Below are 11,835 nucleotides of genomic sequence, written 5' to 3'. Positions count from 1 at the left end.
AAGTGCAAAGATTATGTTCACACACACACACACAGCGCATGGACAGATATAGTATACCATCAGACATAATATGGCTCCATTAGGTGGAATAAATATCAATTTGATGAGTAAAAGTCATGTCACCTCTTACACAAACTGAAATAAACTACTCTGTTTGTATTTTACATGAAGTCATATTTTACTGTACATGCATTGTAATCATATTTTAAAAAACTATTTCCACTTAAACATGAAGTGGTAATGCCGTACTGCATTTTGCAGAGAGCTCAAGGGTTAATTTTATATCAGTACATCTTTAGGCAGATGACTGATCTAAATGGAACTCATTCATAGTCAAGGATCGCAGAATGGCTGAGCCATGGGTACAAGGGCCTTCCTATTTTCAATTTTATTGCACTAATTTTTTTTTTATCAGTAAACTACACATATTTTAGCCATTTTATTTGCTGCTGATGATTCAGTTTTCTTTCATGTCAAGATGACATAGCAGTTGTGATAAACAATTATTTTCCAATTCCTAAACAAAATGAGCAAGAACACCAGATTTTAGACATTGTAGAGAAGCATCTTTACAGTTTATACTCCAATTTAATTGATTAAATGTTCCCCACTTTTCGTCCTATGTCAGGTAGGATTGGCACCAGCGCCCACTGCAACTCTCATGTGGAGGATAAAGTGGAAGAAGATGGATAGAAATTAATATAGGTCAAATTCAAAGTCAGAATACACCTTGACCCACATACCTTTTTAAAAGTCCTAACTGGTTGATGATGGGAAAAGTAAACATTTATGGCATAAAATAATAACATATATTGTATTTATAGAATCAAAATACTTATTTACCACTACCAAGAGTTTGTATTTGAAATTGTAACCTGTCATTTATTAGTCTTACTCGTCCAGGTAAGAGGTTGTGTTTTTGGAGGAGCTTTGAATAGTTTTCTGGGAATGTGGGTTAAAGCTTAAGGAATAAATGATTCAATTTTCCTGTGATGCAGACATGGATCAGGATTAAACAAACAAAAAAAGTCTTGTGAGAGAAGAGACTTTGCTAAATGTTTTCCTAACTACGAGGCCTTAAGTCTTGTTCTGGAGAAACAGAAAACAGGGCTTGATTGTGTTTAAGATGAAAATGTTTGACCTTTGCAGTAAGTGGTGCTGTAGGCTCATTTATTCATACATTGTATAAAAAGATGGGAATAAATATTTGTTCGGGTAAATTACACAATATAAGCAGCTGCTCATATCCTGCTCACATGGTTTATATTAAGAAATGTGGGAATAAAATTGATTTTAAAAAAATAAGGTCATTGAACACCTGCAATTTGCTTGAAATATATAATGTGGTTCCTGTGGTAAGTAAATAAATCACACATGGAAAACAGAGGCGATAACTTGTTTTACAGATCCCACTGAATGAGGGGGATTGTACAAGTATTATATTAGTAAATAAATGCATCTTTAAAATGTAATTGCTGCTTTGGTAAAAACATATTTTTTTTAAATAGCATAAATTAATACAACAGCTTAGTGTTAGTCATATTAATTCGCAGACGTTGTGTTAACCTCAGAGGAAGTGTGTCACTGCTGCCATGTAACTATCCCCTTATTAATGTTCCTAGTTAGTTGTATCTTGCATACATGTCTCACTGCCATTAAATCCCTTTAACTCACGAGGTTTCATTCATTAAGCTGCATTCCCCTTCTTCTCCAACCCTTCCCCCATTTTACTGCCTGGCAGTATTTGGAGGAGAAATGGACGACTTCCCCACCAAACGGCTCCCAGAGCGAGTGGGTGTGTTAGCGAGACATCTTGTTACACAATAACGACAGAGTAAGAACAAACGAGGCCGTAACAAACACCGCAGACACATCACAGCAACGTGTATGATTTGGTGAAACCTCGCCGAAACGATGAGATCTGTTACGAATCCACCTCAAAACACCACGGGAGCCATGTTTTACATCCGCCTTTAAAGAAAATACAGGAAATGTGACCAAATGTGCGCTTTGATGATTCCACAAGCAAATTAAAATGTATGTAAGCTAAAAAAAATGTATTATTAAACACGATAAATGTCACCTAACTACGGAATAAGAGACATTCTGCAGCAGTGTGTCCGCTCCTTTAGCAGGCTACCATTTCTACCTCCCCTCTACAGTGGAGTGCGTGTTACACACCGCGTGTGTCCTTCCGCAGGGGGCTTGCGCTTTTTTCCTTTGAGGGGGAGGGGGTGTAAACAAACTTGAGCCCACAACAAAGCGACTGGCACTAAAATTCACCCCGCGGGTTAGACAGAGCAGGCACGTTAAGGCGGTTGGGTATTTTCGCGTGAAAGCGGGTGTTTTGCGAGCGAAGTCGCGCGGCGCGCCCTAGTTGTCGTTCGCGGAGAAATACTCGACGCAGGCGGGACTTTGTGTGAGCAGAGCTGAATGGAGGCAGCCTCTTCCTGGTGGATAAACAGTGACAGCTACAGGGCAGCCACCTAGACCCAGCACACAGGCTCTGGCGCTGCCCTGGCAAACAACACCAAAATGGCTTCAGACAGTACACACATCGCGCAGTTGACTTCTGGTGAGTAAAGCAGCTCGTAAAAATGTGTCATGGTTGTTTTAATATCCCCCCAGTTTCCTCGCTGCCCTCTTCTAACGCAGCTTCCCCGTCCTCTTCTCTCCCTCCAACCATACCAGAACTGTACTTCCTAATAGCCCGATTTCTAGAAGCTGGACCGTGTCAAAAAGCTGCCCAGGTTAGTGTACTTGCATTTTAGGATAATTTAGAATATGTCCGAAATGGTCACGGGGCGTAATTTTGTATTTGTTTCCTATTTTCAGACTCTGATAAGGGAGGTGGAGGAGAAGGAGGTAAGCAGTCAGCAGTGGGAGAGAGATGCTTGTCTCTGCACTGTACTTTGTCATGTTGCTTTCACTCTGATTTGTCATTTACTGTTTAAAAACACCACTTCATATATTTATGAACTGGGTGATCACAGTCGACACTGTTTTTCCACCTCAGCTGCTGCCACAAAGGTTGGACTGGACAGGACAGGAACACCCCGGGACGTACGAAAATTTGGTAAGGGTGCTCTATAACGGAGGAAAAAGTTTTTAGAGAGCAAAATAAAAATTGAATTTCCCGCAATTTTTAAATCAGGTGGTGAAGTCAAAAGTGGAAAAGGGGCTCTGCTGGGCGAGTTGGCTGCAGCTTGGGGGTCGTTTTGGGGCACCGTGGGTGTCGGTCCCAGCCTGGTGTGCACCGTGGTGTGCGGGTTTGTTGCCATGCACGTCCTAAAGGTTTTAATAGTTGTTGTGAAAATGTGTGTGAAATGTTGATACGTCATGAGTGTTGTGGTGTAGGAGCGCCAGGATCCGGAGGAGGGACTCCCTGCGCCACAAGCCAGAGAGAGATGGAGGCGCTCTTGTCCTGCAAGAAGCATAATTTTGTGCATGGGCTGAAAAACACTCAAGGGGGCAAGAGTTTGAAAACAGGACTTTTTTTTTTTGGGAGGAGAATATAAACAATATAGAGAGTAAAGCCGGGGCTGCAGCTCGTGTGTGAGGCAGCTGCTGTCTGTGTCGGAGTCTTGTTGAGTTTGTTGTTCGGGGGTTTGTGATCTCAGCTCCGGGTTGAAGAGAGGAGGCAGATCGTTGATGTGAAGATGAGAGGTAACGTTTGAGCTGGAGCGTTTTTAATCGCGCTATTAACTGACGTGCTAATTGTCATGTAAACAAACAGGGGCTCGCCTGAAAGCGGCTTTTACGCATGGGGGCGTGGAGAGAATTAATCATTGCTTACATATTTATTTCTTAGCCAGTCTGCCCACAGTACACATCACGATCGCTGATTTTTGTTGCTGTTTTACAAGTTATTTTTTTATTTTTCTTAATATATTATAATAATCACCCTTGGCTTATTGAATCCACGAAGATTTGGCTTGTCATGGTTTTTTCCTCTTGGGTCCAAAAAGGCAGACATGGTGTGATCGCATGTCGTGTGGCTTGAAGTGGATGCAGATCTTTACGTTTTTTAGGAATTATCGACAGTGTGTTGCTGCCCGTGTGCGTGTGTGTGTTTTTTGTCTGTCTTCCTGCTTGGCTCACTCAGCTCTCCTTTCCTCCTCCTCCTCCTCCTCCTCCCATGCTCAGCCTCTCAGCCTGCCTCCTGTCTGTTGTGCATAATTCCCTCTATTAAAAGGAAAAATACTGCGGATAGTGTTTAATTATCAGGACAAATGTAAAGGGAGTGAGTATAGAGGCGGTTTCTTGTCAGTAGTGTGAGGTTGATGCCTGGGCTGACGCACAGTCAGAGGGTTGGGCAGCCATGAGGTATCAACTGCACACCTCTGCGATATTGTAATAATTAACATTGTTAGTTGTGGCTAATTAATTAAGGTGGGTTAATTAGATGTATAATAATAATTATTATTATTAATTTCAAATTTGCATATGAAGCCAACCAGGAACGTGGAACACACACATATATAGACCGACTAAAAGAATTAAAAATATTATATGATCATAATGATAATCATAAATATGTGCAATTATTAATTTATATTTTAATTTTATTTTTTTTGAATGATGTTTCAACATTTTGCTGGTTTTTAATGTGTGATCCGGATTAAAGGGAATGTGAGTTTAGGTGCCATAGATATTTATGTGTTTATAAAACAGTGCGTGGAAATTAAAGGTGGTGATTCACACAGAGGGAACCTGCAGACGTGTGTAGGACCACGTGTGTGCTTTCTGGTGCTGCTGCTGTAGGCGTGTGGTGGTGTGGGGAGGCGGTGGTTGTTATCCATTACCCATCAGAAGGAAGTAAAATGGTGCAAATTGTTTTTACACATCACTCAGGTAATGTGCTTGTGTGTGTGAGTGTGTACCTGCTCGTGTGGGTCCTGGCTGTGCTTGTACCTGAGGTGTGTGTGTGTGTGTGTGCTTGGATGTGTTCAGAATTACTGATCATGTCTCTGAACCAGCAAGGATGTTGAAAGCAATTAAGGGGTCATTAATTGTGTGTCTGTGTGTGTGTGTGTGTGTGTGTGTGTTGGTGCTCAGATAAAGGAATAAAGGAGTTATTTATGTGTGTGTGTGTGTGAGAGAGAGAGAGGGAGAGGGAGAGCGAGCGAGCAGTAATTGTTTAATTTCAGGGTTATTTGACCCAGTTCACATATTTAAATCAGATGTGTCTGAAACAAAGCTGATCTCCACATATCTCATCTAAATGAACATTCCTGAAATAGTGCTGTCATAAACACAGCGCTGCACGTCTCACTGTGTTTGTCTCTCTCTCATCCTGCTCTTTACTCAGCTTTGTGTGTGTGTGTGTGTGTGTCTTCAGAAGTAGGCCATGCAGGAGTGTCCCCATGTGTCAGAGACACACTGTGTTTATAAGAGTGTGCCTTTCATTCGGCTTCATGCTTATGTTGCATGCCACGCCCCCTCTACTGCTGTTGAACTGCACTGTTGTTTAAAAAACAAACTGGTTGCAGCAGCATTCATTTGGTTGCACATGTCAGTTAATCCTCTCAATTCAATTAAAAAGTAATATTTTAGTTGTTTAATTTTTTTTCTCCAAATTATCCTTATTGAGTTTGTTGAAAAGAAGCTGTGACCTTGTGTTTTGTGTCACTTAATATTGCTGAGAAAAAAATAGCGATCTATCATTTAAAACTATTTTTTGTTTGCTTATAAACCTTTAAATAATCGGTTTAAATGTTTTAAGTTAACAACTATACTACATTTGTTTTTCTCCTTGGGTGCTTCTTTTTTTAAAGGAGGGTCACTGAGCTGTTGATGTTTGGTGTTTCGATGCATCAGCATTTGGCAAAAGCTCACACACATCTCTTTCTGCTGCTCCTGATGTGGTGTTGTATCCGTTGGATTGCAAAATGAGATAAATACGGGTGTGTGATGTTTCTTTGCTCAGGTGAAGCTCAACCGGCACATCAGTCCAGACCACCTGCTGCAGGTCTGCTCCAGAGTTTGTCCACTGCTCGAGACAGAAGTTCCCGCCAGCGTGCCGGGGCTCATCAGTCTGTTGGGGGCCGGCAGGCAGAATCTCCTCCGCACCAGCAAGAGTGAGTGCATTTGAATGCGTTTGCCGATGTGATGTATACACACGTAGAGCTGCAACTAATGGTTATTTATTATATTAGTTTGTTCCATAAAATGTCAGAAACCTTAAGAAATGTTTCATCAGTGTTTGTCAAACCTGGAAATGATGATAATCTCAAATGTCATGAGTAATTGTTTCAGCTCTAGTAGTAGACTAAAGCTTATAGTAATATATTATGTCAGTGTAGGTCTAATGTACAGTTGTGTAATGTTTGATTTTAGGGTTGAACATTTAATCATTTTCAAAATGATGTAGTGAATCACAAAGGCTGTATTCAAGAATATAAGTCAGACCCAGGGGCTGTTCTTCATGGTAACTGGTTTTCATCCACCTATTTCAGTGTCTGGGATTGTTATAATACTGTAATAATGTATCACATTCTATTAGAAAAATATTTTATTGTGTATAATTACTTTATTAAACACAGTTACAGCTTCTCATTTTTATTCTTTTGAATTAGAATACAGAGCGGCATATATATATATATATATATATATATATATATATATATATATATATATATATATATGTATTGATCTTATCTCAAGTTGTAAATGCTCCATCATGTTTTAAATCTGTTACACTGTGACAATTGAACTAATGCTTGACTTAAATAAAACTTAACGCCACAAATCATATAGTAATTACATTATCTGTTATGTATGTACAGTATCTGACAGTATCTGTACAGTAACATGTATCTGATTTCTTTCTTTATTTAGGTTGCAAGCATGTGGTGTGGAAGGGCTCAGCACTGGCTGCACTTCACTGTGGACGACCACCGGAGCCACCAGTTATCTATGGGAGCCCACCTAATATTGGTAAGTAATAAAAATAAATAATAATCAATAAAATAAATTAGTGACACTCTTCCAGTTTTACTCTTTAAACACGTGTGTCTCGCGTTGAGTGTGTTTGCTGAAGTGTCTCGTGCCAGCAGCATTTGAGTTCCTTCAAAAGTGTGTTTGCAGTGTATTTGCATGTTTTTGTGAAATAAACCCGTTTCATTGGATACTGTCTTCTTGGTGCTTAGAGTGTAAGAAAAATATAGATACACTCAAATATTGTCATATTTCATCCTCTCTCTAGCCAAAATAACCCCTGATATATTGATTTTGTATATAACATTTGTTATTTTACTTGAAGTTTTTACATAGTACATCATTTTTTAGGGAAAAATTACAAGTTAGTACCTTGCTTACAGTATCTGAATGTATTGCAATTTCACAATATGTCATATCTATGCATCGCATCACCTGACTCCAGGCATCATTTTGCCCTTCCTGATGTGTGAATATTTTCTTGACGTACAGTGGAGACGAGCTCCGGCCGTCGACTGATCGGCTCCTACCGCCTGCGGCAGCTGGTGCCCACCGCTGTGTACCAGCACATGAAGATGCATAAGAGGATCCTGGGACATCTGTCGTCCGTTTACTGCGTCACCTTTGACAGGACGGGACGACGCATCTTCACGGTAAGGCAGCGTGTTTTTTTTTTGCTTGTGGTGGTGGTGTGATGTAGGTGCTGAATGATTTGGGGGGGAAGATATGTCATTGCTATGTTTCTGACAGATATTGTAACTACGATCAATGTGGTTTTAAGTCAAGTTTCGGTTCAAATTCCTCTGTGTAATAGATATAAAACATGATGGAGCAGCATTGAAAAAAGAAAAACACTGACGACACATATTATCTAAGTTTTTAAGACTATGGGTAAAATATGAACACAATTTCATATTATTATTCAAATGAAATTGTTATATGAACACAAATTCCATCTAATTAAATTAAAAATAATTAAATATACTGGGACAGAACTGAGGTAACGCTAGTCTACATGCCGATGTGTCCTTGGGCAAGACACATAACCCCCACGTTGCTCCTGACAGCTGTGCCGGCAGCGTGTGAATGAGTGATAGAAAATGTGCTGCACATAGATGCGCTATGTGAAAGTGTGAGAGAATGGGTGAATGGCGAAACTGTAGTGTAAAGCAGCTTTGAGTGGTCATCAAGACTAGAAAAGTGCTATGTTAATACTACCTATTCCTTTATTTCTATACAACAGCATTTGTACATGCTACTGTAAAACAGATAAAACAGTATTTTTAATAAGCTAGAGAATAATAATAAGGGTTAAAAACAACAACACAATAAGCAAACTCACATAACCACATATTACTATAACCATAACTTAAACCAACATTGCTGAGGTTCGTTTCCACATGGAAGCATTACGCTTAACAAAGTTCATCATCAGTGAAGTTATCATCATCATCATCAGCAAACAACAGATGAATTCATTGTATTATTAAATAGCAGAATTTGTGATTTGATTTGGTGATTTGGGAATTGTGTTTGAAAACTAATAATTGTCCAGCTTTAGTGTGATGCCTCCGTTTGTGTGTAGCATAAAGCTGGGGACACACTACAAGATTTTTTGCCTTATTTTCCCATTATTCGCAGTTGGGCAGAGTCTGCACCAGTCAGCACTAGTTGGGGACAGTTGGCATGGCTGGTTGGCACAGAAATCTGTCAGTGTGTGAGCGGGAAAGACTTGAATCAGCAAGTGTGTGAGGGTAACAGACACGACCTCAGTCACAGTCAATCGAACATGTTTGAATTTTTTGAGCCGACTCTGGACGCAATCGGGTAGTGTGTGCTGATTACTGACCCAACTGCAAACACGTGCTGCCAGCAGCCAATGAAAGAGTAGGGGAAACAGGAAATAGTGTCAGAAGCGGGGATCAAAACAATGATGGCGATGTTTGTTTATGCTTTAAACTGTTGCTCCTATAGACACGGTTGGAGTTTTGATGCGTTCAGTTGGTTTGTCAAATCAATGTCGCCTGTGATCCGTCGTCAGGCGCTGTCGCCACAAAAAAGTCTGTTGAAACCAGTCAGTAAGTGTGTGCTCCAAGTCTTTTCAAAAGTTTCACCAGCGGCATGCTGTTTGTTGAGGGTTCACTCCTTGTCGGTTGTGGTCATGTTTGATTGTTACAGGGTGTCTTTGGCTTACTAGGATGACCCAGTATCTGTTTGTGCTATCTAACAGTAACAGTTGTGGCGGGATGTAATTAATGTTTACCTCACTGGGGTGGAGAATCTTTCACTCAGTGACTCACAGCTGTAACTGAATTCACCTTGCAGCAAAAGAAAAAAAAGAAAAGAAAAAGGAAAAATCCACACAACTTTTTGACAGCGATCATGTTTTAAAAAAAGGGAAAGAAGGCATGTTCATGAAAAGGTGGATGTCGCTGCCTGTACATAGTGTGTTAGCTTTAGTGCAGACGTGTTGGTGATACAGTGCGAGCTATGCGTTGAATATTAAATCAACACGGAGATAATATTGATTTAATGTTGCCGTCCCTCGTTTTGCTTTCTGCCTGCTGCTATACACCATTTTCAGCTTTCACTTCTTAAATCTCTAAAAATGGCTGTCTGCTGAGAGGGAGCGGGGGGAGGAGGGGGAGGGCTTTTCGATTGACTCTCTGTCTCTCTCTTCACGTTATCTCTCTTTCTTTTTTTCCTCTCCCCTCGTCCCTTATCCTACACTGCCTCTCCTTTGTTCCTTTCACCCCCCCCCCTCTCTTCTCCTTGCTATTTCTCATCATAACAGGAGAAAATGTTTCCTCTGAGGCATTGGCTAAGTGCCAGAATTAAAATTCGTTCTTAGTCTCCCTCACTTTCTCCATCTCCCTTTTTTTCCCCTCTCCCTTTTTTTTTCTTGCTGTCTCCTTTCATTGCAATATCATTTTTATTTAAATATTTTCTTATTTTTAGATCAGTTGTGTGTGTGTGTGTGTGTGTGTGTGTGTGTGTTTGTGTTTTATTTCCCTGGCTTTGCTGCAGTGGCAGCATGGATAATTGATTAAATAGTTTAGCCTAAACATTCACTGAAGTCGCGTGTGATCAATGGGCGTGTGCATAAAGGTTTGGCTAAACAGTTCATTGGCAAACGGCCATATTGATTTGAGTAATATAGCTTTGGAAGAGGCTCGGGGCTCATTATCATGGCCACAAGGACAAATTATACTAGCTGCTATGGATTGTTTGTCTCAGTAACTGTAGCTAACTCAACTGGCCGTAATATACTGTAACTTGACATCTATACCAAGGTTGTGCTGCATATGTTTCATGTCCAGCACCTTTTTAATCCCGGCCCTCATTTGATCTCGTCCATTTTCTGTTCGTCATGTCACCTTGGGGGGTGTTTACATTGCCATGGGACCACTTGTAGTTCAGTCAGTCCACGGGAAAAAACTGTGTCTGGAGTCACACTCTGCTCGACTGGTGGTGATGGAGAAAGTGATTAAGATTTATTCAAAGCGGGTGGGGGAGTTGGTGTTTTCAGCTCATGTTTCTCTTCAATCTAATTGCCTGGCCTTTCTTTTACAATGTTTTGGTGTATGGGTTCAAACAAGAAACAACTTTATAATCTGATGTGGGAGCCTGACTTATTTGTCAGACATAGATTTTAATTAAAAGCTCAATTCATGTTGATCAGAGCTTTAGGTCTCTCCTCCCTTATCTTTGTTATGTGTGCCTAATCAAGCTTTCATTTCTAATATATATATAGACAGTACATTCATATACAGATAAGTGAATACAGTATAGATTTACAATTTTTTTCTTTTTATTGTGAGCTTTTTTTTATTTGTGTTTTATTTGTCCCACCATTTATTATGTGTCACTATTCAATTTTAATTTTGTTAATGTCAATTTTCAAAACTACTAAATAAGTAGAAGAAAGTAAAATAAATGATAACATTTACTCTTTTCAAATATAGAATTGTTTGTCTGAGGGCCCCTATGTATTTCTGTCCCTAATAAATTGCAAAAACTAGACTCTTGAAATTATATATACTGTATATACACTTTATTAATCCCCTAGGGGTAATTCTTTCTCTGCATTCAACTAAATCCTCTCCTAAGAAGCTTCCTAGAAGGAGCAGTGGGCAGCCACTCAGCAGCGCCTGGGGAGCCCTTTGACCTGGTGACCGGCAACCCTCCGGTTACAAGCCAAGTTCCCTTTCCACTTGGCCATGGGCTGCCCCCACTAAATGCAATATTTAGTCACTATTCTAGTCTTTTAGTGTATATTCTAGTCTTGATTCTAGGTTTACTGTGGTTTACGAGTGACTTTGGATATTCTAAATTGAACATGGGATTGTCTCGTCTTGGAACACACTGTCCCTCGATGCAGATCAAAGTATGTGTCTGATGTCTCCCACTGGGGAAGAAGGTGAACTTTTGAACTGTAATTACTTACTAACTTGATGGCAATAAAAAAATGATAGTACATTATTTATACATAATGTAAATAATTATTAGTTGCAACTGTATCATGTAACTATTAATCTAGTAGTTTGACATTCACAGAGGGCATTTTAGTTCATTGATTACCTTTATTTGTAACCATACTTGCAGGACTTGTGCTGGTATTTTGTTTAAATATGGTATTATTGTGGGGGTTCAGAGGAGTTTGGAAGGATGTAGTATGCTGTGAATATGTCACACTGTGTCACCACCACTTGTGATGCTGGTTAGGTGTAATTATATGAACACAATTATATAATTAACCCAGGTGTTAGATATATTGATTGGTTTATTAGTCAAAGCACAAATGGAAAATGTTTAACCTCTGATCAGGTGGATGACAGCAGACATTTTCAGCTGAGTTTCCTTTAATGAAACATGAACGTATCACGATTCTGGGGC

The 11,835-nt window shown here is 39.8% G+C and overlaps 1 protein-coding gene across 3 annotated transcripts in view; it reads left to right on the top strand.

The window, feature by feature from the left end:
* Positions 1-2,176: 2,176 nt before the first annotated feature.
* Positions 2,177-11,835, top strand: part of phip (pleckstrin homology domain interacting protein) — a 32,272-nt gene continuing 22,613 nt past the window's right edge. The window contains exons 1-8 of one of the 3 annotated variants that reach the window (XM_058613357.1): positions 2,177-2,575; positions 2,692-2,750; positions 2,836-2,865; positions 3,017-3,076; positions 3,155-3,269; positions 5,930-6,080; positions 6,841-6,939; positions 7,432-7,571. In XM_058613357.1, coding sequence (XP_058469340.1) covers positions 2,536-2,575; positions 2,692-2,750; positions 2,836-2,865; positions 3,017-3,076; positions 3,155-3,269; positions 5,930-6,080; positions 6,841-6,934 — 549 coding nt within the window. In that variant the 5' untranslated portion in view covers positions 2,177-2,535 and the 3' untranslated portion in view covers positions 6,935-6,939; positions 7,432-7,571. Of the gene's footprint in view, positions 2,576-2,691; positions 2,751-2,835; positions 2,866-3,016; positions 3,077-3,154; positions 3,270-5,929; positions 6,095-6,840; positions 6,940-7,431; positions 7,593-11,835 lie in introns of those variants that run through there. The other 2 variants (XM_058613355.1, XM_058613358.1) reach the window with 2 other exon arrangements.

Source organism: Solea solea, chromosome 17 (assembly GCF_958295425.1).
Source record: "Solea solea chromosome 17, fSolSol10.1, whole genome shotgun sequence".
NCBI classification, from domain to species: domain Eukaryota; kingdom Metazoa; phylum Chordata; class Actinopteri; order Pleuronectiformes; family Soleidae; genus Solea; species Solea solea.
The sequence above is the reverse complement of the archived record's forward strand: the minus strand, read 5'-3'. Positions and strand labels throughout refer to the sequence as shown.